This window comes from Ochotona curzoniae, unplaced genomic scaffold, assembly GCF_017591425.1.
Source record: "Ochotona curzoniae isolate NIBS_2020 unplaced genomic scaffold, NIBS_Ocur_1.0 contig_1976, whole genome shotgun sequence".
Classification (NCBI taxonomy): Eukaryota; Metazoa; Chordata; class Mammalia; order Lagomorpha; family Ochotonidae; genus Ochotona; species Ochotona curzoniae.
Genome location: NW_024465279.1, coordinates 1,065,150 through 1,087,895, shown reverse-complemented (window position 1 = coordinate 1,087,895; position 22,746 = coordinate 1,065,150). Strand labels below are relative to the sequence as shown.

At 55.4% G+C, this 22,746-nt stretch overlaps 1 protein-coding gene across 1 annotated transcript; it reads right to left on the bottom strand.

Moving 5' to 3' along the window:
• Positions 1-343: 343 nt before the first annotated feature.
• On the bottom strand, positions 344-15,645 carry EIF4EBP1 (eukaryotic translation initiation factor 4E binding protein 1). The gene is made up of 3 exons (XM_040970292.1): positions 15,469-15,645; positions 2,014-2,193; positions 344-742 (listed from the first exon to the last, which is right to left on the bottom strand). Exons 1-3 carry the CDS (start codon positions 15,611-15,613, stop codon positions 711-713), a joined length of 357 nt encoding a protein of 118 aa, XP_040826226.1. The 5' UTR covers positions 15,614-15,645; the 3' UTR covers positions 344-710.
• Positions 15,646-22,746: the final 7,101 nt, after the last annotated feature.

Sequence of the window (22,746 nt, the reverse complement as noted above, 5' to 3'; positions counted from 1 at the left end):
TGTCTCTCTTGCTTGTGTCTCCCATGACAGCTCGCACAGATGGACCACCCAAGGACGAGCTAGCGGCGTGCTGGACCTGAGTGCGAGCCTGCGCACTTAGCCGAGGCTCGCGTGACCAGGTCACAGGCCAGGGGATGGCATTATGTCACAAAGATAGGCGGCCATGCAAACGGAAAATCAAGCTCGGGAGAGGGACTATCCCGGAGTCGCAGAGGCTCGGTTGGATGCTTGCTCCCCTCACCCACAGAGCCTCGTGGAACAGAGACCCACGTGACGGCATGGACCAGGCAGGGTTCACTCCCAAAGTGTGGGTGTGAAAGACCTCAGACGGGCCTCGAGGGTGAAGGCAGCTTTTATTGCTTCTCGTGGGGAGGGTGGGGAGGTGCGCTTCCTCGAGGCACCCCCAACCTGAGGCAGGGATGGGTGTGCCCCCAGAGGGCCAGAAGAGCCAGAGGGTCCTTTCAGAAAGGGCCCTCTCTCTTGCGGTCCACCGTCCGGGTCCAGGCTGCGGCTCCCGCACCCACAGAGGCACAATTGGAGGTATGTGCTGGTGCTGACAACGAGGGAGGGAGGCAGACACCCTGAGCAGGGCAGCAGAGGGCCGGAATGCTGCCAGCCCCCACCCTGACCGGCACCTGCCGAGATCCGTCAATGCCTGGCTGGTGTGATGTTTGGCCCGGAGGGCCTCTCTCGCTGGGACAGCTGGCTGTTTAAATGTCCATCTCAAACTGCGACTCTTCACCTGGAGAGAGAAAGGACAGGAGACCAGGTAAGCCACAGGCATGGATGGGGCTGCAGAACATCTCAGCGGCCGGGACAGTGGACTCCCTCATTCCTGGGAAAACACGCCTTTCAGGTTTGGAAAAAACGGTATTATAACCTACTAGGCAAACATCCAGCCCCTCTATGCCCCGCCCCCATGGGAAAGCGGCTGCGTGAATGAGTCAGCCCTCGCCTCTCCATAGCTACGTGCGGGTCACTCAGGCTGCAAAAGATTCGAAGGGTTTCCCGTTTCAGTTGCAATAGCTTCATTCACAGCACACCGGGCAGGGCCCAAGTTTCTGATGCAGTAACGCGTCTGCTCCGGTCCCCGATAGGGAGGTGGCTGACTTTCCTTCCCCACATAGGGTCCGAGGACACAAGCTCACAGCTCACAGCCAGCTAAGCAGCATGGAAACTAAGACCCTCACTCCATCTCACCCGACACTGTAACAACATTCACTACTAGGCTGTTTGCTATATCCAGAGGTGTGTCGCATGGGGCGCTCTAGAGACTAGAGGGGAAGCCGAGTGCAAGCTGGGGAAAATGACCAGCTGTTGTTGGGGACGGAAGGGGTGGGCGTTCCTCCAGCCTCAGCATCCAGGCTTTGGTTTGAAGCAGAAGGCGGGTGGAGGTGCTGGTGCCTCGGGCATTGGTGGGAATCCACCCTCCCTTCCACACCCTCCTCCCGGCAAGCAAGCGTCACTCAAAGCGCGGTGACCAGCTGCTCATCTTTGAACAACTGTGAGTCACTCCAGGGTGGTGAACTAACTATGGTGGTGTCAGCAAAGCCAGGCTAGCCGGGAGGCAGCAGCTGCTTCCTGCCACGGGGTGGTCAGGGGGACGGGTCAGTGGGGGCCAGCCCCGACTTCATGATGCCTAGAAGTGCAGCCCAGAGCTCGGATGCCCTGGCCAGCTACACAGCACGCCAGGGAAGAATGTAGACGCAAATGCTACCTGGGACCACTCAGGAGGTGGGGACATCAGCAGGGCCTGAGCCAAGGGCATGGCCATGGGCGGGCCAAGCTGTCTCCACCCATCTTCTTAGAGGGATCATACCTGCTCAGGGGTTTGCCTCTCAGAGGGTAAGGCTTGGGTGAGCCATCTTCTGCCCCATCATGGATGGCAATACCTCAGGGGACAACCCATCCTGGGTTCCTGGGTCCCTTGTATGGGACAGAGCTGGCTGTAGTTGAGAGCTCTTAGCATCCCACCCGAGGGGGGCTGCCGCCTGGGTCAGCCTGGCAACTCACCGGCTGTCCGTTTGTCCTCTGGGCTGTTGCGCACATGGCTCTGGCTAGCTTCTGTGGGGGGCTCATCACTGGTAGGGCTAGTGACCCCTGGAATGGTGGGCAGGTCCTTTGGCGGCGTCTGGGCCACTGGGGAATTCCGACACTCCATCAGGAATTTCCGGTCATAGATGATCCTGGTGCCTGGTGGGGCAGAGGGAAGTTGGAGAAGCCACATGTCACAAGCAGCAAGGTGCTGCTGTTGACCTTGCCGTTGAGATAAAGGATGCTCATCCTAAGGAGAAAGTTACTCACATTTCATCTTGTCTAACCCCCATGACCTCCAAGATGGAGCCAGTGCTGGGGCATATAGGCTAAACTTCTGCTTGTGGTGCCAGCGTTCCTTATGGAGCCTGTGGTACCCATTTCAAGCTGAGATCCACTGCTTCCTGTTCAACAGTGGCCTCCCTGTGTACCCCAGGGGAGGGACCGTGTTTGTTAGTCCACTCCTTGCCCAAGTCACAAGGATAAGCCACCGAGGCAGGAGGCAGGTTCATCTGGGCACATCAAGTTGCAGCTGCATGGTACAAGCTCAGACATGCCCCATGGGACTGGCCAGATGATGGCAGTGGCTGAGTCTGTGCAGAGGGAGGTGGCGTGGCAAGCCAGGATGCAGAGAAAGACGGGGAGTGGTGGAGGGGGGAGGCAGGGCCCCACTTGGGCTTTTATGAGGCAACCACGTCCAGAACACAAGCCCCTCCCACAAGGGCCCGAGGACCTCCCCCTCGCCCAGGCCCACCACCTACTCCCACCCCACCAATCTAGCACTTTGGGGGGCGGGATGGGGCTTGGAGCAGGAGATTTCATCTCCAAAAGAACAGAGTGTGCTGGGGAAGACCAGAGATACTGCCGGGGAACAATGGTGAGACTGCCACAAGAGTCCCACAGGCGTATGGATGGGGTGTGGTGGCATCACAGACGCCCCGTGGCGTGCCACAGTGCTGGCCCCAGCACCTGCCTGCTTAATGACTGCCTTCTTTCAATTTGTTCCCTGAGACCCCTCCATTTTGACACCTGAGTTGGAAGTTCCTCCCTTGGAGGCCCGTGCTGCATTCAGGCTAAGCTGTGGAACTGGGATCCCATAGGAACTGCTGGTTCAAGTTCTGTCGGCTCCACTTCTCATCCAGCTCCCTTCTTGTGGCCTGGGAAAGCAGTGGAGCGTGCTCCAAGGGGCTTGGGACCCTGCACTCACACGGGAGACCTGGAAGAGGCTCAGTGGACGGAAGATCTTCCTCTCTATCTCTTCTCCTCTCTGTATATCTGCCTTAGCAATAAATAAATCTTAAACACACATACACAAACTGGTACTGTATCTTTTTTTTAAAAAAAAAGATTTTTATTATTATTTGTTTCTATTGGAAATGTAGAAATACAGAGAGGAGGACAGAGAGGAAGATCTTCTTCCTGCTGATTCACTCCCTAAGTGGCTGCAGTAGCCGGAGCTGAGCCAATCAGAAACCAGGAGCCTCTTCCGCATCTCCCACGCGGGTGCAGGGTCCCAAGGCTTTGTGCCGTCCTTGACTGCCTTCCCAGGCCACAAACAGGGAACTGGACGGGAAGTGGGGCTTCAGCGATTAGAACTGGTGCCTATATGGGATCTTGATGTATGCGAGGCAAGGACCTCGGCGACTAGGCTACTGTGCCAGGCCCGGTGGGTTAAATCGTTGCTGCTGTGTGCCAAGGTAATTCCGATCCAGCTCCCTGCTGATGCGCCTGGGGAAGGCCCCCATGTGCTCAGACCCCTTGTCACCCATGTGGGAGACCTGGGTGAAGTTCCTGGCTCCTGGCTTTGGCTTGAACCAGCCCGGGGTCACTGTCGGTCATTTGGAACATGAAACAGCAACTCAAAGATATTCCTCTTTCCCTCTCTGTCACTCTATCTTGCAAGTAAACACGTTAGAAGACTTTCTGAAAGGAAGAAATGGGAGCCGGGAACCTTGGCTGAAAATGTTGTTGCTGTCAATGGAAGTTCTGTGTGTGTGGCCCTGTAAGCGAGGCAGCGTCACTCCAGGGTTGCCATAGGAACCCTGGAGCAGAAGGCTGCTCCCTCCAGAGCCCACCTCAGACGCATGTCCAAGAAGGTGGACCCAGGAATTAGAGGCATTGCAGAAAGTGTGGATGCGGCTGTTAACAGACATAGCAAGCATATGTGGGGACCAGTGGCACCCCAGTCCTCACCACCACCTGGGAGCCATGGCCAAGAAACGCAGTCAGCTCACGTCTCCTCGACACCCTCACCTCACTGACAAAACACCCAGGACCAGAGCCAGGCCGGTCTGTCCAGCTACCCCAGCTGCTGCATCCCATATGGGTCCCTGCCACCCACGTGGGGGACAGGGATGGAGCCCCAAGCACCAGGCTAGGCCCTGGCCCAGCTCTGGCCACTGCATTCATTTGGGAAGTTAACTAGCGGAGGGAACCTCTCACTGCTAACTCTGCCTTTCAGATAAACACATGCATCCTACACCTGATCTTAGCGAAAAGAGTGAGAAGCGATAATATATAAATAAATCCCGAAAACTAAAATAAAAAGAAGCACTCTGCATTTGTGGTGAGGCTGCCTGATGCTGACAACAGGGAGAAAACTGTTGGGGTTCCCTGAAAGTGGGGCTAGCTACAGGCCCCCTGGAACCACCAAGAAGGCACTTTAATGGGAGCTACAAAGCAAGACAGGCGTTCCCCAAGGGCCTGGTTTCTTCACCCAGGAAACATGGATGTGGCGCCCAGCCCCTTCCAACTATTTTTAAAGTGGCCTGCTGAAGGGCCCCACTATTTTTAGGACTTGCCTGCTGGCAGGTGTTTCAGGCAAAGGCTGGGGGCCCCATGCCGGGGCTCAGTACAAGCCCAGGCCTTCAGCTCCTCCCCATCGGAGCCATTCCCCCGCTGGGAGGACTGGATCATGACCTGGGCGCTGGGAATGTTAACTGCAACAGGGGACGAATAATTACACTGAACTGCTACCAAAAAGACAGTCACAACAACCCCAGGCCAGGAGCAGGTGCTCCATTGAAGCCAAAAAGCATTTATCGGTGCCTTCTATACACGTGATGTCCAGACAAACAGAATTCAAAGATAAACTTCCTTGGGTGGAAAAAAAAAAAATTGAAACCTTACAGTCTTTACAACATTTGTTACCAACCCCGGAAGACCCCTCCCCACTCATGGATTTTAAGTACTTCTGCACCACAGCACTCTTGCGATTGCACTGGCTATGGACTTTCTGAAAGTGCCCTGCTGTGGTACCAACACACACTCAGACTCCTTAGGCCAGGAAGGTGGACACAAAGCCACCTTTGCCACCCGTCATCCATGCCAGGTTCTGAAGTCCCCTGGTAACCCATGGCAAGGAGGATGCTTTGATCATATCCCACCTGCAGACAGGCAAACTGAGGCTCCCCTGGCTGTCTGCACACACCCCTGGCCCATCTCAACTCCAAAGTGAAAGCACTGCCTGCTGGCTGCTCAAGGCTGACCGGGCCGCCGGCCATCCACGTGAGGAGCCTGTCGGGGACAGCGTGTTCCTTGAGGGGGACATCCCCTTTCGCTCGAGTTCTTCTCCACTTGACCCTCCCCTCATTTCTGGCAGCCGCTGTCGCTTGGATTCCAACTTTGTCTAGTAAACTGAGCCCAGCTCCTGGAGCGGGAGCAGAGCTCTGAGCCTACCCTGGGGCAGCAGGCCTCTTCCCCGGGAACGGGGGGGCAGGGACTCCGGCAGAGTCCAAAGATGCAATTTCCTAGAACTGCAGTCTGCCTTCCAGGGACTGGAGGGGCAGCATTTCACAACAGGCGGCAGCCACTTGTAGGAAAACACACTCCAGGGTTGTTTGCAAAACAGCTCCCCTGGCGGTGGCCACCTGGTCTTGGGTCAACCTGGGCCAGCCACTCGGGCACACCCTGCCCCTTGCAAATGATGAGGGCGAGGCCACTCTGCCCCTTGTCCCGATAGGGAGTGTCTCTCAGAGTCGTCCATCTACTCCCTGCTGTCCCCACAAGGAGAACAGTCTGTAACGGGCTGTTTCACCCCTGCCCCCAACTTCTAGGCAGCGGTGGCCACTATGTATGGAGATAAGACCTTGAAGGGGAGGGAGGGGCGATTCCCTTAACAAGAAGACTGGGGGGGGGGAGTGGGGGAGGGGGGACCTTTTATTTCGTTACAAATTAATTTGAAAGACAGAATGACCACCCCACCAGGACCTCAATGACCGAAGGGCGTGGCAGCCTGGAATTTCATCCTGGTCTCCCACTTGGGTGGCAGGGGCCCACAGCTCTGGCTGTGGTGGCCACTCAAGGAGTGAACCAGTGGATGGGAGATCTTCCCTGGGGTCACCTTCTGCTGCTTTTCCAGGCCCATCAGCGGGGAGTTGGACCTGGAAGTGGAACAGCTGGGACCGCTGCTGGGTGTTGCAGAAGATGGCTTAAACCCAGCCAAGAGCCACAATAACGGCCCCCTGGGGGAGGCTCTAAACCAACCCCCTTGAAGATACGAACTGGCAACCCAAACTGAGCATACACATCTGGGGGGGAGGGTTAAGCACCCCAGCATCCAGCTGAAACCAATACAGGCATGCTTCCCTGCCCCCACTCTTTTTACAGGGTGCAAGCGGGATCAAACCAGACATGTCTAATGTAAGGACTTATTCCAATATCCCACCCTGGACCCTGCGCCATTTCTTCTTCCTCACTGCTCACTGGATTCGCGCCAGTTCAGCCATCCACCAATCAGATGTAACCTGGCATTCCACCTGAGAATCCCACCCCTAATCTCCCAGCCCCTTCCCCAAACCCGCCCACTCGCCAATCATCCCCAGGCATTCACCTGCAGGCACCAATCCCCTGGGGCCTTGACCTCAATCCCTCCCAATCCCCGCCCCCCCACACCTGGCAGACAAAAAAGGCCCCCAGGTGCGGTTCGCTCCTTTTTGCTCTCTCTCTCTTCCTCTCCTTGGTTCCTCTCCCCTGCTCTTCCTCCCTTCCCTTCCCTCCCCTTCCCCTGTTCCTGCCCCACTCGGTTCTCTCTCTCTTGCTCTCTCTCTTGCTCTTGCTCTCTCCTTGGTTCCTCTCCCCTGCTCTTCCTCTCTCTCCTTCTTACCTCCCTTCCCTCCCCTTCCCTTGTTCCTGCCCCCCTCGATTCTCTCTCTCTCTCTTCCTTGCTCTTCCCCTTTCCCCTTCCCCTATTCCTGCCCCGCTGGAATAAACTTCTTAAGATATGTCGTTGCGTCTGGTGTTTTCAGCTCACGGTAAAGAACCAGGTTGCGAGAATTAACTGCGCGTAAAGTATCTTAATATCCTATAACCTAAAAATAGAACTCTTACACTCTTTTAAATAACTAACATCTAAAGCTTTATTAACCAAGCTTGGTGATAATAGAGCACGCTAGAAATAGCAAATCACAAGTCCCTATGGCAATCCAACCAATCATAATCCAACCAATCATAACCCCAAGAGGAATAAACGCTCATTACCCTGAAGTCTATCCATTAAGCTAAAGACCTATGTCCCAGCCTCCAACAATAAGTGTTACCCAAAGAGACAAGCAACGAATAACAGTTTGGACACACAAAGCTGCAGACATTCACCTTTCCCTGGCTTCTCTGCCCATGTTACACTACTGCTAGGCCTCACCTCTGCTGGAACTCCTGATAGTACACAGACCAGAAATAATATTGCTTATATCCATTGTCCCATGTAAGCAGTACACAGGGACCATGCGCTGGGGATTACCTGTCCTGGGTCAGGCAAGAGTCGGGATGCCAGAGTAACGGAAGCACCTGGCCAAGAGGCGAGGGAGCCCCAGCTTCAAAGGATTGTAAGGGGAGTAGTTACATAACAATGCAATTCGGTTGCCTCTCAGATGATAAGTGAGTCACGGGTGGGCAGGAGCGAATACCTAGGTCGGGGGGAGGGGGTAGTGGCTGAGGATGGAATTATCATTCTATTGCTGTTAGACCCCACCTTCGGGGACAGAGGGTGGAGGACACAGCCACATTTCATTTGCCCACTGCCAATGGGTGCTGGCTCTCACCGACTGCGCCTCATAAAATTCCCCACTTCTAACACCTGAGTCAAATCGTGGGCTCAGTCACGTATAACAGGAAGAGCCCTGGTTCTTAACCTCCACATTGCAAAAGCCCAAGGGAATGCTGAGTCCCACATACCCTTAAATTAGAGTGCTGGGGGGGTGGTGGGGGCAGTGTGGGCTCCCTGCAGAGGGACGTGGGCAGGATCCCAAGAGGAATGTTTTGGGGGGAACTAAAACTTACTTTCGATGCAAAAACTTTTAAAAAATGTTTTAAAAAGATCCCATAATATGCATGGATTTCAACAAACTTTGGTATCCGTAGCTTAATCTCTAAAGTCCTCATCCTGATTGTGCCAAAATCCCATATGGGTGCCAGTTCATATCCTGGCTCTTCCACTTCCAGTTCCCTGCCTGTGGCCTGGGAAAGCAGTTGAGGACTGCCCAAAAGCCTTGGGAATGTGGGAGACCCAGAAGAAGCTCCTGGCTCCTGCCTTTGGATTGGCTTAGCTCTGGCTGTGGTGGCCACTTGGGGAGTGAACCAGTGGACAGGAGACCTTCCTGTCCCTCCTCTCTGCATATATAACTTCCCAATAAAAATAACTAAATCTTAAAAAAAATCTGTTGTGCTCCCAAAGGGATCACACACACACACACACACACACACACACACACACACACACACAGAGAAAAACTTTTTGGCATCAGTATTAGCTTATCTTTAATCTCTTTCCGTACGGACCCTGTGAGGTACCCTCATGCCCACCAGGTGGCCCAGCAGGGCAGCCATCTGCCTGCAGATTGCCATGGCAGCCCTGACTGAATCCTCCTAATAAAGGACTATTCTTGATGGTTGAGCCAGTGCAGGGAAGGGTGGGGAGGGAGGGGATGACGCCTGAAAACATGGCGGGCAACCCCACCCACGGGCACAGGTGGTTCCCCCACCCAGCCAGCTTCCTGTGCATGCAGCCGGAGAGCCACAGGGCTCCCTGCCCTGAAGGAGCTCCAGGGTCCTGGCTTCCAGCTGGCCTGGCTTGGCTGTAGCAGCCATCTGGGGAGTTACACAGCAGATGGGAGGTCTCTGTCTCTCTTTAAAATAAAATGAAAAAAAAAAAAAAGTGGGAGGGTGCCCATTGTAGTGTAGCAGGTTAAGCTGTCCTCACTGGTGCTGGCTGCTCCTCATCCAGCCCCCTGTGTCCGGGAGAGTGCTTAGGACCCTGCACCCACATGGAGGACTTGGAAGAAGCTTTGGGCTCCAAGCTCAGACTTGGCAAAGCCCTGGCTGTTACAGCCATGTGGGTGTGAACTACCGAACGGAAGATCTCCACCCCTGGCAATTCTGCCTTTCAAATAAACTTAAAAAAAAAAAAAAGACTTATTTATTTATTGCAAAGTCAGATATACAGAAAGGAGGAGACATAGAGAGGAAGATCTTCCATCCGATGATTCACTCCTTAAGTGACAGCAACTGCTGGAGCTCAGCTGATTCGAAGGCAGGAGCCAGGAGCCTCTTCTGGGTCTCTAGGCCATCTTTTATGATTTAATTTTGGATCCGACACGATGGCCTAGCAGCTAAAGTCCTCACCTTGAATGCGCCGGGATCCCAAATGGGTACCAGTTCTAATCCTGGCAGCCCTGCTTTCCATCCAGCTCCCTGCTTGTGGCCTGGGAAAGGAGTTGAGGACGGCCCAAAGCCTTGGGACCCTGCACCCGTGTGGGAGACCTGGAAGATGCTCCTGGCTCCGGATTGGCGCAATACCAGCTACTGTGGCCATTTGGGGAGTGAATCATCGGATGGAAGATATTCCTCTTTGTATATCTGCCTTTCCAATAAAAAAATAAATAAACCTTTAAAAAAGTGGCGCCCTCATGGGATGCCAGTGCTTGAAGGCATTACCCAATTGAGCCACAGTGACCAATGACTGTGACTTCCATATAAAGAAAGTGTGTGACGTGTGTGGCGTGACTTGCGGTGCCCCCCTCAGCCACACTGGGTATGGCAGGTAAATAATCCCAGGGTGTGAGAGCCTGACTCCAATACCAACTTATTCAATGTCAGACAAAGACCCTGGCCCGCTCCGTGATCCTGAGAAAACCACGTCGGTGGCAGCACGGCTGTGTCAAGGCCAGGATAACCAGAGGATGATGGAGCAAGCACATGCACTAAGTCAGCAGACCCTGGCCCCGAACCAAGAAGGTAGCAGACTGGGCGAGGCAGTGCCACACCGGTGTGCTCCTCAGCTCCGCCACCTCTGACGGCAGGTGTGGGACGGGCACAAAGATGAGTCAGCTGCTCTGTAAAGACTTCCCGTCTAACCGGGAGAACAAACACATAAACAAACACACGTGACTCGCTCGATCCAGCATGAATGGTAAGAGCAACACATCCGTGCAAACACCCAAGGATGTACGTGCCAAGCTTCGTATCTCCCTGAGAGCATTGGGTGGCGACAGGTGCTGCAGGAATCGCTTTCCATCCTGCTGCGATGTGCTCCCAACTCCTCCGGGAAAAGGTCGGAGGAAGTCCACAGGGAAAACGTCTCCCTCTCTCTGCCTTCTCCTATCCAATGTGGACATGCAGGCTGCTACTGCTCTTTCAGGATCAAACAAAAATCAGATTACAGGGCCCGGCGCAGTGGCCTAAGAAGCTAAAGTCCTCGCCTTGAACGCGCCAGGATCCCATATGGGCGCTAGTTCTAATCCTGGCAGCTCCACTCCCCATCTAGCTCCCTGCTTGTGGCCTGGGAAAGCAGTTGAGGACGGCCCCCCTGAAGCTCCTGGCTCCTGGCTTTTGATCGGCTCAGCTCCAGCCGTTGCAGTCATTTGGGGAGTGAATCAACAGATGGAAGATATTTCTCTCTGTCTCTCCTCTCTGTACATCTGCCTTTTCAACAAAAATAAGTGGGGGGAAGGGGGCGGAGGGAAGTAACATCTCGGGCCCAGCAGTGTGTAGCAGGTGGTGAAGCTGCAGCCAGCAGCAGTTCGAATCCTGGCTGCTCCACTTTTGACTCAGCTCCCTGCTAACGCACCTGGGAAAGCAGATGGTCCAAGCGTTTGGGGAGCCCTAAGCAGGAGGTCCAGGTCCCTGGCTTTGGCTTAGCCTGGGGCTGGCAGTTATGGTTATTTGAGCTAATGAACCAGTAGATGGAAGATCTCTCTGTCACTCTGTCTCTCACACAGATAAATCATCTTAAAATAAATGAGGTTCCCCGGTGATGGGGTGCAGGGGGAGTTTGAGGATTTTGCTAGAACCCCCTCTCCTAGCTACCTCTCAGGGAACCCCACAGTGTGAATTAACCACAGTCCCCATGCCTTAGATCCCCAGGACCCATTCACCTGGTACTGGAAGCTCAATGCCTGCCGCCAACATTTGCCCCCACCCCAAGCCTGGCAATCAGCATTCGACTCGGCGGAGGCTCGTGCTTCTATGTCAGTGTCTTGGTCTCCCTCACAAGCAGCCCAAACCCTCAAGGTTAAACTGCCATCCTGGCCTCGACACAACAAATGCCCTCCAAACAAGGAGCCTGCCTTTCCATCAGCTTTGATGGGCTTATGCTGCCTATTATGTAATGAAACAGTGTAGGGCACCCCCACAAATGTAGGTATAAGGATTACATGCCAACCCCCCCCCAACTGCCAAGCAGCCCGCCTTGTGCTTCGAGGAGTTAAGCCTCTGCTTGCAAGGCTGTCATCGCAGAGCAAGTGTTACTTCCAGTCCTGCCTCCTTTGTGCTGGGGGAAGTGGAGCAGCCAGGATTCGAACAGGTGCCCAAATGGGATGCTGGCACCACAGGCAGAGGCTCTGCCCATGATAGCACAGCACCAACCTCAATTTAAAAAAAAAAAAAAGTTTGTGGAAAATTTGAATTATAAGCTGTTTAAAGGCCAGTATCTCGGCACAGTGCATTAAGCCACTGCCTGAGACAACAGCGGTCTTCATGAGCATTTGTTCAAATCCCAGTTATACCATTTCCCACCCAGTTTCCTGCTAACGTGCCTGGGAAAGCAGAGGAGGATGGCCCAAGTGCTTAAGCCTCTGCATGCCCACGGCAGACCCAGCTCCAGCTGTTGTGGCCGTTTGGTGAGTGAACCAGCGGATGGAAGATTTTCTCTTCTCTCTGCAGTTCTGTCTTTCAAATAAAAATAAGTAAAAAAAAACTTTTTTAAGTCTTTACCGAGGGTGTGCCCCTGCAAAGGAGGCCGGAGAAGGCCGAGAACAGGACCCCGTGTAGCATTCTCACTGCCTTAATGTGCAAGTGACTTTAACCTGTCCCTTAATGCTGGCCCTTCTGTGTGGCTCTGGGCCCTGGACACGGGCTGTGCTCCATGTTGGTACCCAGCCACCTGTCTGTTTTTCTGGCTCTGCTGTTCCAAATCCAAAGACTTGGGAGCTGCTCCAACGTAAGCCTTGTGGGCACAGATCTTGTTTGTCTAACCAACAGGTACCATTAGCACGTGCCAGCCTACCTGCTTATTTCTGATTTTCTTCTATGCCCAGGTAACGCCTGCTGGTCTTTGGGGTCAGACGTACCACCTGCACTAGGAATGTACAGACTGGCAGAAAAGGGCCAGAAGAACTTCTCCAACCAATTTCAAAGATTCTGTTATTTACTTTTCAAAACTTTGTTGGCTCACAGGGCAGAGAAACGAGAGATCCTACATCCATTGGTTCAGTCCCGTACACGCCCACAGCAGAGCCTGTGCCAGGTTCAAGCCAGGAACCAGGAAGCAGGAACTGACTGTCGGCCTCTCACGTGAGTGGCAGGGGGCCCAGTCACCAATTGATTCATCAACCTGCTGGCTCCTAGGATGCCCAACAGCAGGAAGCTGCAATGAAAAGCAGAGCAAGGACTTGAGCCCTAGGAACACGTCAACTAACTGTCACTTCTTTCCTCCAGGGCAGAACACTTTGGTGACAATGCCTAGCATGACAGGCTGGCAGAAGCTTAGTGCAGAAGTTGCCACTTCGGCTGCTCAGGAGTAGCCAAGAGCTGCGGCAAACAAGCGAGCCCAGGCACTAGGAAAGCACGGCAGACATGCCACCGGCAGCCTGGCGCGTGTGGTCTCCTCTCTCTCTCTCTCTCTCTCTCTCTCTCTCTCTCTCTCTCTCTCTCTCGGGGTTGGCACTGGAGCCCACAGCAGAACATCAGGCTCGGTTCCAGCTGCTCCATTTCAGCTCCGGCCTCTTGCTATTGAGCCTAGGAAAGCAGTAGAGAGAGGACGGTTCAAGTGCTACAGCCCCTTGGCACTTCATGGAATTCCAAGTTCTTCACCCAGTCCAGGGTTGTTGGGGGACTTACGAGTCTGTGAGCACTTGGGGTATGTTGTGAGTGGATCAGGCTCGCTCGGGGGCTGCTCAGGAACACAGAACCTCAGGCTACCCCCTTCCCTCCAAATGTGCAGCTGCACCCAGGCCAGGACCCCACTGCCATGCATCCCACACAGGGGCGCCAGGAGAGGACCACTGCTTAGCTCCGCCTTCTCCACCCTGGCAGAGATCCAGGTGTGGTGTGCCTTGCAGGAGGTGGATTCCGGGATTCCAGCTCCGCCCTGGCTCACAGGGGATAGAGGACAGCAGTCTCTCCAATGTATGCAGTGGGAGTCGTGCCTGTCTCACAGATAACAGCTGGTTCCTCTGGGCTCCTGGCACTGCCAGCTGCCTCCCAGGAGCCTCAAAGCCTATGCCACAAGTCCCCAGACCCCATCTCTCCCTCCCTACTAAAGAGCTTCTTCAACGGTGCATGTGCCCAACTCTGCCAACTCCTCCTTCCCCCACTCCTTACTCCCCGAGTGAGCCCGGGGAGGGGGGTGCCCTGTGAACAGCAGCTTTGGCTACTGCTGCCCCCTCTGATCCACCAAAGCCAGCAACCAAGGACAGGGCAGAAAAAGGCTGCCGCAGCCTTCCTGGCTGAGCCTACAAGGCCACACAAGCCGAGATCCACCCCACTGCCTTGGAAGAACTCCCAAACTGTCAGAGGCAAGCCACAGAGACAAAGAACTACAGAGGAGCAAGCAAGAGAAAACCAATGCGAGTCGGAGGCGCACAAGGGCACCCCCTCTCCGGGGGCGGGTCGCCTTCCCACAAAAGACGCCGCATCCTACCCCCTCCCCAGGACCCTGCTGCTTGCCAGGCACAGCAGACACGCAGACACGTGCTCCAGCCCCCTCCCCGGGTGGGGTGGGGGAAGGATGGGCGATTGGCGCCTGCGGTTCAGATCTGGGATCCTCCACAGTTCCGATCCGACACCATAACTTTTGTCTCCACAGCAGCCCCCGGCGCTCAGGTCTGGCTGCGGCTCACTTGAGGGTGGTGTCTTAGGATAGAAAGCGAGCCTTGTGGCTGGGGCCTGCTGACAACAGAAGGCAGATCGCGCCCCGCCCGTGCCTGCGCTGGCACGAGGTGCACCCCGCCACCCCGCTCTCCGCTGCGCCCAAGGGTCCGCAGCGGCGCTTTCGAGTAGATTGGGAAGCAGCTGGAGAGGAAGCGGTTCTGGAGGGGAGGAGGGAGGAGGGAGTGGAGGAGACAAGAGGGGGCTCCGGGCGCGGGGTGGGGTCAGTGGCGGAGTGGGCGGAGAGTGGAGAGAGGGGAGGACACCAAGGATTTCAACATGTAAACGGCTAGCGAGGTTTCATCAGCGCAGCGCAAGCTGAGGCTCTCCCAAGGCGCCCAGGGAATGTCTAGCGCCGGAGTGGGAGCCCAGGGCTGGCCCCAACCCCAGCCAGCGCAGCTTCCTCTTCCTCCTCAGCTCCCAGGGAGGTCACTCGGCGCTCCCACCCCCCATCCTGGCCGAAGAACGTGTGGCTCTGCGCCCCAGGAGCTCCCACACACGCGCCCACTGGGACGGTGTCCCCACGTGCCAGCCAGATCCTGCACCACCCGGGGAACACCCCCTCAGGCACCAAGTTTGCCAAAGCGGGGCAGACGGGCGCGAATCCAACACAAGAAAGGGGAGGGTGCTTCGGAAAGGCAAGGGGCGCAGGATCCCAAGCCCAGCCCACTTCAAACTTCAGGCCGGGCCTCTCCTCCGTCCGCGGGCCACCTGACCCCACCCTAGCTCGCCTCAGAACTGCCCCGGACTCCCACAAAGGGCAGTACCCCGTCTCTTGCGGGGGGTGCCTGGGGGTCCTCAGGTTGGCTCACTGGGGAGGGTACCCAGTGGTTTCCCCGTCGCCCCTAATTACCAAAGTAGAAACTAAGCGGGCAGTTTGCAATCCAGGCTGTGAGCGTTCCACCGGGGCTCGGGGAAAGGGTGCTGCCTCTCCCACGACCCTCGCAGACTCCCCTTGGCTGCTGTTGCACAGCAGTGCCTTGGAACCGACCCGTGACTCCCGATCTCGCCCGCCCGCTCGGCCCCCAGCCCCCTTCCCGGAGCCGGCACGCGGCGCCCCGAGCCCTCGCTCACCTCCCGGCGTGGTGCTGAAGAGCGTGCCCCCGGGGGTGGTGCTGTAGTCCCCAGGCGGCAGCTGCACGCCGTCCGCCAACACCACCCGGCGAGTGGCCGGGATGGCCCGGCTCGGGGTCTGGCTGTAGCTGCTGGCTCCAGACATGGTCCGCCGCGTACCACACGGCCACCCTCCCGCCGCCCTCGCTGAAACAGCGCCAGGCCCCGCCCCAGGCCGCCCCTTCCGCCGCGGCGGGGCCCCGGCCCTGGGACTTGTAGTTCCCGCAGCGCCGCCCCACGAGGCTGCACGTGGGAGCCCCGCCAGCCCGGGGCCAGGGCGCGTGGGAGCCCCGGGGCCAGGGCTGCACGTGGGAGCCTCGCCGGCCTGGGGCCAGGGCGCGTGGGGGTCCCGCCAGCCCCGGGCCAGGGCTGCACGTGGGAGCCTCGCCAGCCCCGGGCCAGGGCGCGTGGAGCCCGGGCCAGGGCGCGTGGGAGCCGCGCCTGGGGCCAGGGCGCGTGGGGGTCCCGCCAGCCCCGGGCCAGGGCTGCACGTGGGCCAGGGCTGCACGTGGGAGCCTCGCCAGCCTGGGGCCAGGGCTGCACGTGGGAGCCTCGCCAGCCTGGGGCCAGGGCTGCACGTGGGAGCCTTGCCAGCCTGGGGCCAGGGCGGGTGAGCGCACCATGTCCCGCACGCCTGTGCCGGCGCCTGCCGCCCCGACCGGACTCTTGGGGTTCCATGGTCCCCCCTCCCACGCAGGGCAGGAATGGTTGGGCGCTGTGGGTCCAGGGTCTCTCAGGGCTGTGTCAGGGATTCCAGTGAGCCTGGCATCCACTGGGCAGGACCTGGCTTTACCTTTAGGACTTAGTACCTGGGGCCCGGCGCAATGGCGCAGTGGTTAAGGACTTAGTGCCTGGGTGGACCCCCTCAGTTGGCAGATGGGAAAGTCGGTTTGTTTTGTATCCTGAGCGTTCACTTGCCATGTCCCCTTCCCCCCCATGAACTTCCTAAAGGTACTCTTCTACTTTGGGAGTGCTGCTGTCAAAAGCCAGCATTATTTGTCTCAACTTTGAAGCTCTTTTAAATCGATTTAGCTGAGCTCTTCTAGGCTCTGTGTAATGTGCCAACACATTAAAAAAAAAAACAAAAAAAAACAAAAAACTTTGTTCAGATTTGTTTGTGACCACAACGACTGGAGCTGAGCAGATCTGAAGCCAGGAGCCAGGAGCCTCTTCCGGGTCTCCCACACGGATGCAGAGTCCCGAGGACCTGGGCCATCCTCGACTGCTTTCCCAGGCCACAAGCAGGGAGGTGGATGGGAAGAGGAGCAGCCAGGATTAGAATCCATGTCCAAATGGGATGCCAGCACGGCAAGGAGCAGGATTAGTCTGTTGAGCCCTATGCCGACTCCCTTAGTAGGAAATGCTTTTGAAACTGCTGGATAATATTTTTCAGAATATGCAGGGCAACGCTGAACAGACCCCGATACAGGCACACTGGGGATTTATCTCAACACAGTCCCCTGGGCTGAACAAGCCTGGGAACCAACTGCCCAGCTGGGGTCCCCTGGAACAGCTGCCTAGTGAGGGATCAGGAGAGCCCCCAGGTGAAGTGACGCCTCCAAGTGGCTGGGGAGGGGCCCTGGAAGACTGTGTGTGGGTGTGTCCCTTGCACATTGCACTTGATGCTTCAGATAGAGGCTTAACGTGCTGTGCCATGTCACTGCCTCCTAAAATGTCTTTTTAAAAATATTTGTGGGTCTGGCACAGTAGACTGGTGGCTAAAGCCCTCGCCTTGCATGCACTGTGATACCATCTGGGTGCTTGTTCATATCCCAGAGGCCCCACTTTCCATACTACTCTCTGTCTGTGGCCTGGGAAAGCAGTTGAAGAAAGCCCAAAGCCTTGGGACCCTGCACCTGCATGGGGCATGGTAGAAGCTCTTGGTTCCTGGCTTCAGGTTGGGGTAGTTCAGACCATTATGGCCTCTTGGGGAGTGAACCATTCGACAGAAGCTACTCCTCTCTGTCTCTCCTCTTTGTGTATCTGACTTTCCAATAAACCTTTAGAAAAGATCTGTTTGTGTGCTGTTGCTGGTGTCATGGTTCAACAGGCTAATCCTCCACTTTGAGGTGCCAGCACCCATATGGGTGCCAATCTGTGTCCCAGATGCTCCACTTTCTACCCAGTTCTCTGTTAATGGCCTGAGAAAGCAGTTGCGGACGGCCCAAAGCCTTGGGATCCTGTACCACATGGGAGACCCGGAAGAGCTCCTGGCTTTGGACCAGCCCAGCTCCAGCTGTTGCAGACATTTGGGGAGTGAACCAGCAGATGGAGGATCTTGCTCTTTGTCCCTCCTCTGTAGATGCGCCTTTCAATTAAAAAGAAATATTGAAAAAGAAGAAGAAAAAGCAAGCAAGCAAATAAGGAAATTGAAGGCCCACTTCCAGTGAAATCCAACACCAATCCCAAGATCGCATGAGCACTGCACTCTGTGTCCCGGGTCCCCTCACCCTTCTGGCCGATTTCCTGTTACCCACAGTGGCTATTTTCTCCTGCAGGTGTTCCTCCTTCCCCACCCCGGCTTCATCTGAACTTGACTTCCCCTCACCACAGTTTGGGAGAGTGGAAGAAGTAGCTGCAGGTTTCCAGCCATGGCCATGAATGGGTCAGGCTTAGAGGCCATTGCGTGTGGGCCAGGAAGGCAGCAACATCAGGCAGAGAGAGAGAGAGAATGCCTCGGGGGTGCTGAAGACAGAGGCCCTGAGGTCCCAGGTGCTAAGCAGGTGATGGCCGCTGGACCGCCCAAGCCTGCGAGAACACATTGGAAGGGTTGTGCAAATCACTGTTGCAAGCTGACCAAATCTATCCCAGAAATGAGCTGGAGACAGATTCTTTTATTTATTTATTGGAAAGTCAGATATACAGAGAGGAGAGACAGAGAGGAAGATCTTCCATCCGATGATTCACTCCCCAAGTGAGCGCAATGGCCGATGCCATGCCGATCCGAAGCCAGGATTCAGGAACTTCTTCTGGGTATCCCACGCGGGTACAGGGTCCCAAGGCTTTGGGCCGTCCTTGACTGCTGAGCTGGATGGGAAGTGGAGCTGCCAGGATTAGAACAGGCGCCCAGATGGGATTCTGGCGCATTCAAGGTGAAGACTTTAGCTGCTAGGCCATGCCGCCAGGCCCCGGAGACAGATTCTTAAGTGCTCAGGAGTCTTAACTCAGCAGCTGGCACTGAGCGGTGGGCTGTCCAGTGCTACCCACACGGGAGACGGAGGCAGCCCCCGGTCAGCCATGTGCAGGGGTTCTTAGCGATGATCGTCCAGTCAATCGAGAGATCACTGGCACATGATACAAAGCAATCAACAGATACCCTGTTTAAGCATCATGCTTATCCCATCAGCAGGAGTCACAGCCCACGACAGAACCAAATAAACAGGCCCTTCCTATTCTATTTATAGAAAACAATTTGGGGGCCCTGCGGCGTCGCCTAGCGGCTAAAGTCCTCGCCTTGAATGTGCCGGGATCCCATATGGGCGCCGGTTCTAATCCCGGCAGCTCCACTTCTCATCCAGCTCCCTGCTTGTGTTCTGGGAAAGCAGTCGAGGACAGCCCAAAGCCTTGGGACCCTGCACCTGTGTGGGAGACCTGGAAGAGCTCCTGGCTTTGGATCGGCGCATCACCAGCCGTTGCGCGTACTTGGGGAGTGAATCATCGGACGGAAGATCTTGCTCTGTCTCTCCTCCTCTCTGTATATCAGCCTTTCCAATAAATAAAATCTTGAAAAAAAAATCATCTTAAAAAAAAAGAAAAAAGGGCCCGGCGCGGTGGCGCAAGTGGTTAAAGGTCCTCGCCTTGCACGCCCGGGATCCCATATGGGCACCGGTTCTAATCCCGGCAGCCCCGCTTCCCTTCCAGCTCCCTGCCTGTGGCCTGGGAAAGCAGTCGAGGACGGCCCAAAGCTTTGGGAATCTGCACCTGCGTGGGAGACCCGGAAGAGGCTCCTGGCTTCGGATCGGCATAGTATCGGCCCGTTGCGCTCACTTGGGGAGTGAATCATGGGACGGAAGATCTTCCTCTCTGTCTCTCCTCTCTGTATATCCGCCTTTCCAATGAAAAAATAATAAAAATAAATCTTTAAAAAAAAAAAAAAGAAAAGAAAAAAGAAAACAATTTGGGACAGTCAGCTTACTATCTGAGCTATAAAAGAGAAAAGCAAGATTTCTTCCTGGAAGGAGATACCATCTTGTGATAAGCGCTTGGGACTTTCCAAAACCCCAAGGTTATAGCAAAGGTCAGGTGATGGACACGTCCCAGAAGTGTTTCAGAAGACCCAGCCCCACTGCTGCCGTTTTCTGTTGTGTGGGCTGTCACCACACCACAGGAAGGGCCAGAATTAAGAGACCACACACCCGGGCCAGAAACGGGGCCTGCGGAGTGCCAGTTGGGGGCAGCCGTGGGGGACCGTGTGGAGAGGTCACCCCGCACAGGCTGTCACCCTCAATCCCGGCTGGCACACAGGGTCTCTTGCCCCATCCCAGTGGCCTGATCCAATGGGAAGCTAAAAGGATATTTGGGGTCCCATGACGTATGTCCTCAGGTCAACCCGTGGGGAACAAGGCAGGGTGGGAATGGGTGGAGGACGGAGCTAAAGGGGCCACAGAAGATTCCGGCACAGTGGAGCAGCGTAAAAAGACAGGAGGGGACTCTGGAGCAAATGCTAGCCGTGTGTGTGTGTGTGTGCAGGGAATGTTTCATTTGTACTATAAGAGGCAGGGAAACAGCCAAAGAGAGGGGTGGCCTGACAATAAAAGTGCCTGCTCCCTGGGTTACTCTGCACGTGGGGCGATGGCCAGGGTTGAACGTGGCTGAAGCCAGGAGCCCAGGACCAAGTCTGGGTACACCCTGTGGGTGGCAGGAATCCAACCTGTTGAGGCATCCCATGGTCCTCTGAGGCTGCAGTGAGTGGTAGGAGCCAGACTCAGCTGCTAAACACAGCTTGTATTTTCAAAGATTTAAAAAATTATAGGTGAGGGCTCGACGCGGTGGCCTAGCAGCTAAAGTCCTTGCCTTGTACAAACTGGGATCCCATATGGGCGCTGGTTCTAATCCCAGCAGCCCCACTTCCCTTCTAGCTCTCTACTTGTGGGCTGGGAAAGCAGTTGAGGACAGCACAAAGCCTTGGGACCCTGCACCCGCGTAGGAAAGTCAGAAGAGGCTCCTGGCTGTCGTGGTCACTTGGGGGTACGAATCATCTCCCATGTGGATGCTGGGGTCCATGCACTTGGACCATCTTCCACTGCTTTCCCAGGTGCAGTGGCAGGAAGCTGTATGGGAACGGGAGCAGCTGGGAGTTGAACCAGACCTTGGATGTGGAATCCGGCCCGTGGGCAGCTTCACTGCTGCGTCACACACCTGCCCTAGTTTTTTTTATCTTGAAGCTGAAGGTCCTGCCAAGTGTCCATGTGGCCATGGCCTTTGTGACACCACCAGGAAGGTGGGGCGGGGGGTGGTGAGGCCCCCTGAGCCCTGCCCACGTGAGACGTCCTCCATGGATGGAACCAACACAATGTCATCGCAGGCTTGCAAGATCGCTGTTTGACATAGCTTCTCATAGCATGGGCGCGAGACCTGAGGGAGCAGAAGATGAGAAGGAAAATGATGATGAAGGCGGTGTTGAGAGGTTTCTAATGTGCGGGCATTAGAATATGTCCCCGCAGTCATGTGGGAGACCCGGGTGAAGCTCCAGGCTCCTGGCTTCAGCCTGGTCTAGTGTTGGTCATTACAACTCTCGGGGAACTGAACCAGGGGATGGAAAGAGCTCTCATTCTCTACCCTGCCAACTTTGACTTTCAAATGAATAAAAGTTAGCCTTTACCTTTTTTTTTCCTTATTAGAAAGTCAAATTTACAGAGAGAGAAGAGACATAAAGATCCGTTTGTTCAGACACAGAAAAATCTTCCATCTGCCGGTTCACTCCCCAAGCAGCTGCAATGGCCAGAGCTGCGCTGATCCAAAGCCAGGAGCCTGGAGCTTCCTTTGGGTCTCCCATAAGGGTACAGGGTCCCAAGGCTTTGGACCATCTTCTGCTGGTTTCCCGGGCCACAATCAGGGAACTGGAAAGGAAGTGGAGCAGCCAGGATGCAAACCGGCACCCGTGTGGAATCCCAGTGTGTACAAGGCAAGGATTTAGCCATTAGGCTATTGAGTCAGACACAAATAAAAATAAATCTTTAAAAATAGAGGTTAGTGCTGTAGCTTAGCAGGTAAGGACATTGCCAACAGTGCTGGGTTTGCATATGGACCTCTGTTCGAGTCCTGACCTCTCCACTTCTGATCCAGCTTATGACCTGGGAAGGTGGTGGAAGATGGCTTAAATCTTTGGACCATCTACGACAGTCTGCCCAGAGGCTGGCAATGCCCATCGGAGGCTCCTGGACCTTCCTTCACCCACTGCCAGTCATGTCGCCTCCACTCTCAGCACCCCAATACCGTCCTTGAATTGTCTCAGAGCTGTGTCAGCTTGGGTCCCCTGGAGGAACACCCAAGACCCCCACCCAAAAGTCACTTCCTGTTCTACAGATTCTCAGTCGAGATGGACGAACCCAAAGCCCTAGTTTAAGTATATATTTTTAAAACCTAACAACTTCAAAAAACATATACTTATCTAACACAGCTTTTATTTCAGCTTTTAACTGAAAGCTTCTTTCCTTCTTAAATGCATTTATTGGGCTCGACGCGATGGCACAGTGGTTAAGGTCTTGGCCTTGCACACCCGGGATCCCATATGGGCACTGGTTCTAATCCTGGCGACCCCGCTTCCCATCCAGCTCCCAGCTTGTGGCCTGGGAAAGCAGTCGAGGATGGCCTAGAGTTTTGGGACCCTGCACCCATGTGGGAGACCCGGAAGAGACTCCTGGCTTCAGATTGGCTCAGCTCCAGCCATTGCACCCGCCTGGGTGAAATATCAGATGGAAGATCTTCCTCTCTGTCTCTCTTTTCTGTATATCCGCCTTTCCAATAAAAATTTCAAAAAATTTTAAATCTTTAAATGCATTTATTTGAAAGTCAGTTGCGGAGTCAGTGAACTTCCATCTGCAAATTCACTCCCCAAAGGGCTACACTGGCCAGCACTGGGTCAGCTCGACACCAGGAGCCAGGAGCTTCATGGGGGTCTCCCACGCGGGTGGCAGGATCCAAGGCTTTGGGTCACACTCTGCTGCTTTCCCAGGTACCTTAGCAGGGAGCTGGATCAGAAGTGGAGCAGCTGGGACCCAAACCAGAGCCTTGTCACAG

Excerpts from the sequence above, each read along its gene's own strand:
- EIF4EBP1 (XM_040970292.1), bottom strand. The coding sequence starts at position 15,613 with ATGTCTGGAGCCAGCAGCTACAGCCAGACCCCGAGCCGGGCCATCCCG. Across the intron at positions 2,194-15,468 it reads CTTCAGCACCACGCCGGGAG|GCACCAGGATCATCTATGAC; the intron begins GTGAGCGAGGGC and ends CTGCCCCACCAG. Across the intron at positions 743-2,013 it reads AGAGGACAAACGGACAGCCG|GTGAAGAGTCGCAGTTTGAG; the intron begins GTGAGTTGCCAG and ends TTCTCTCTCCAG.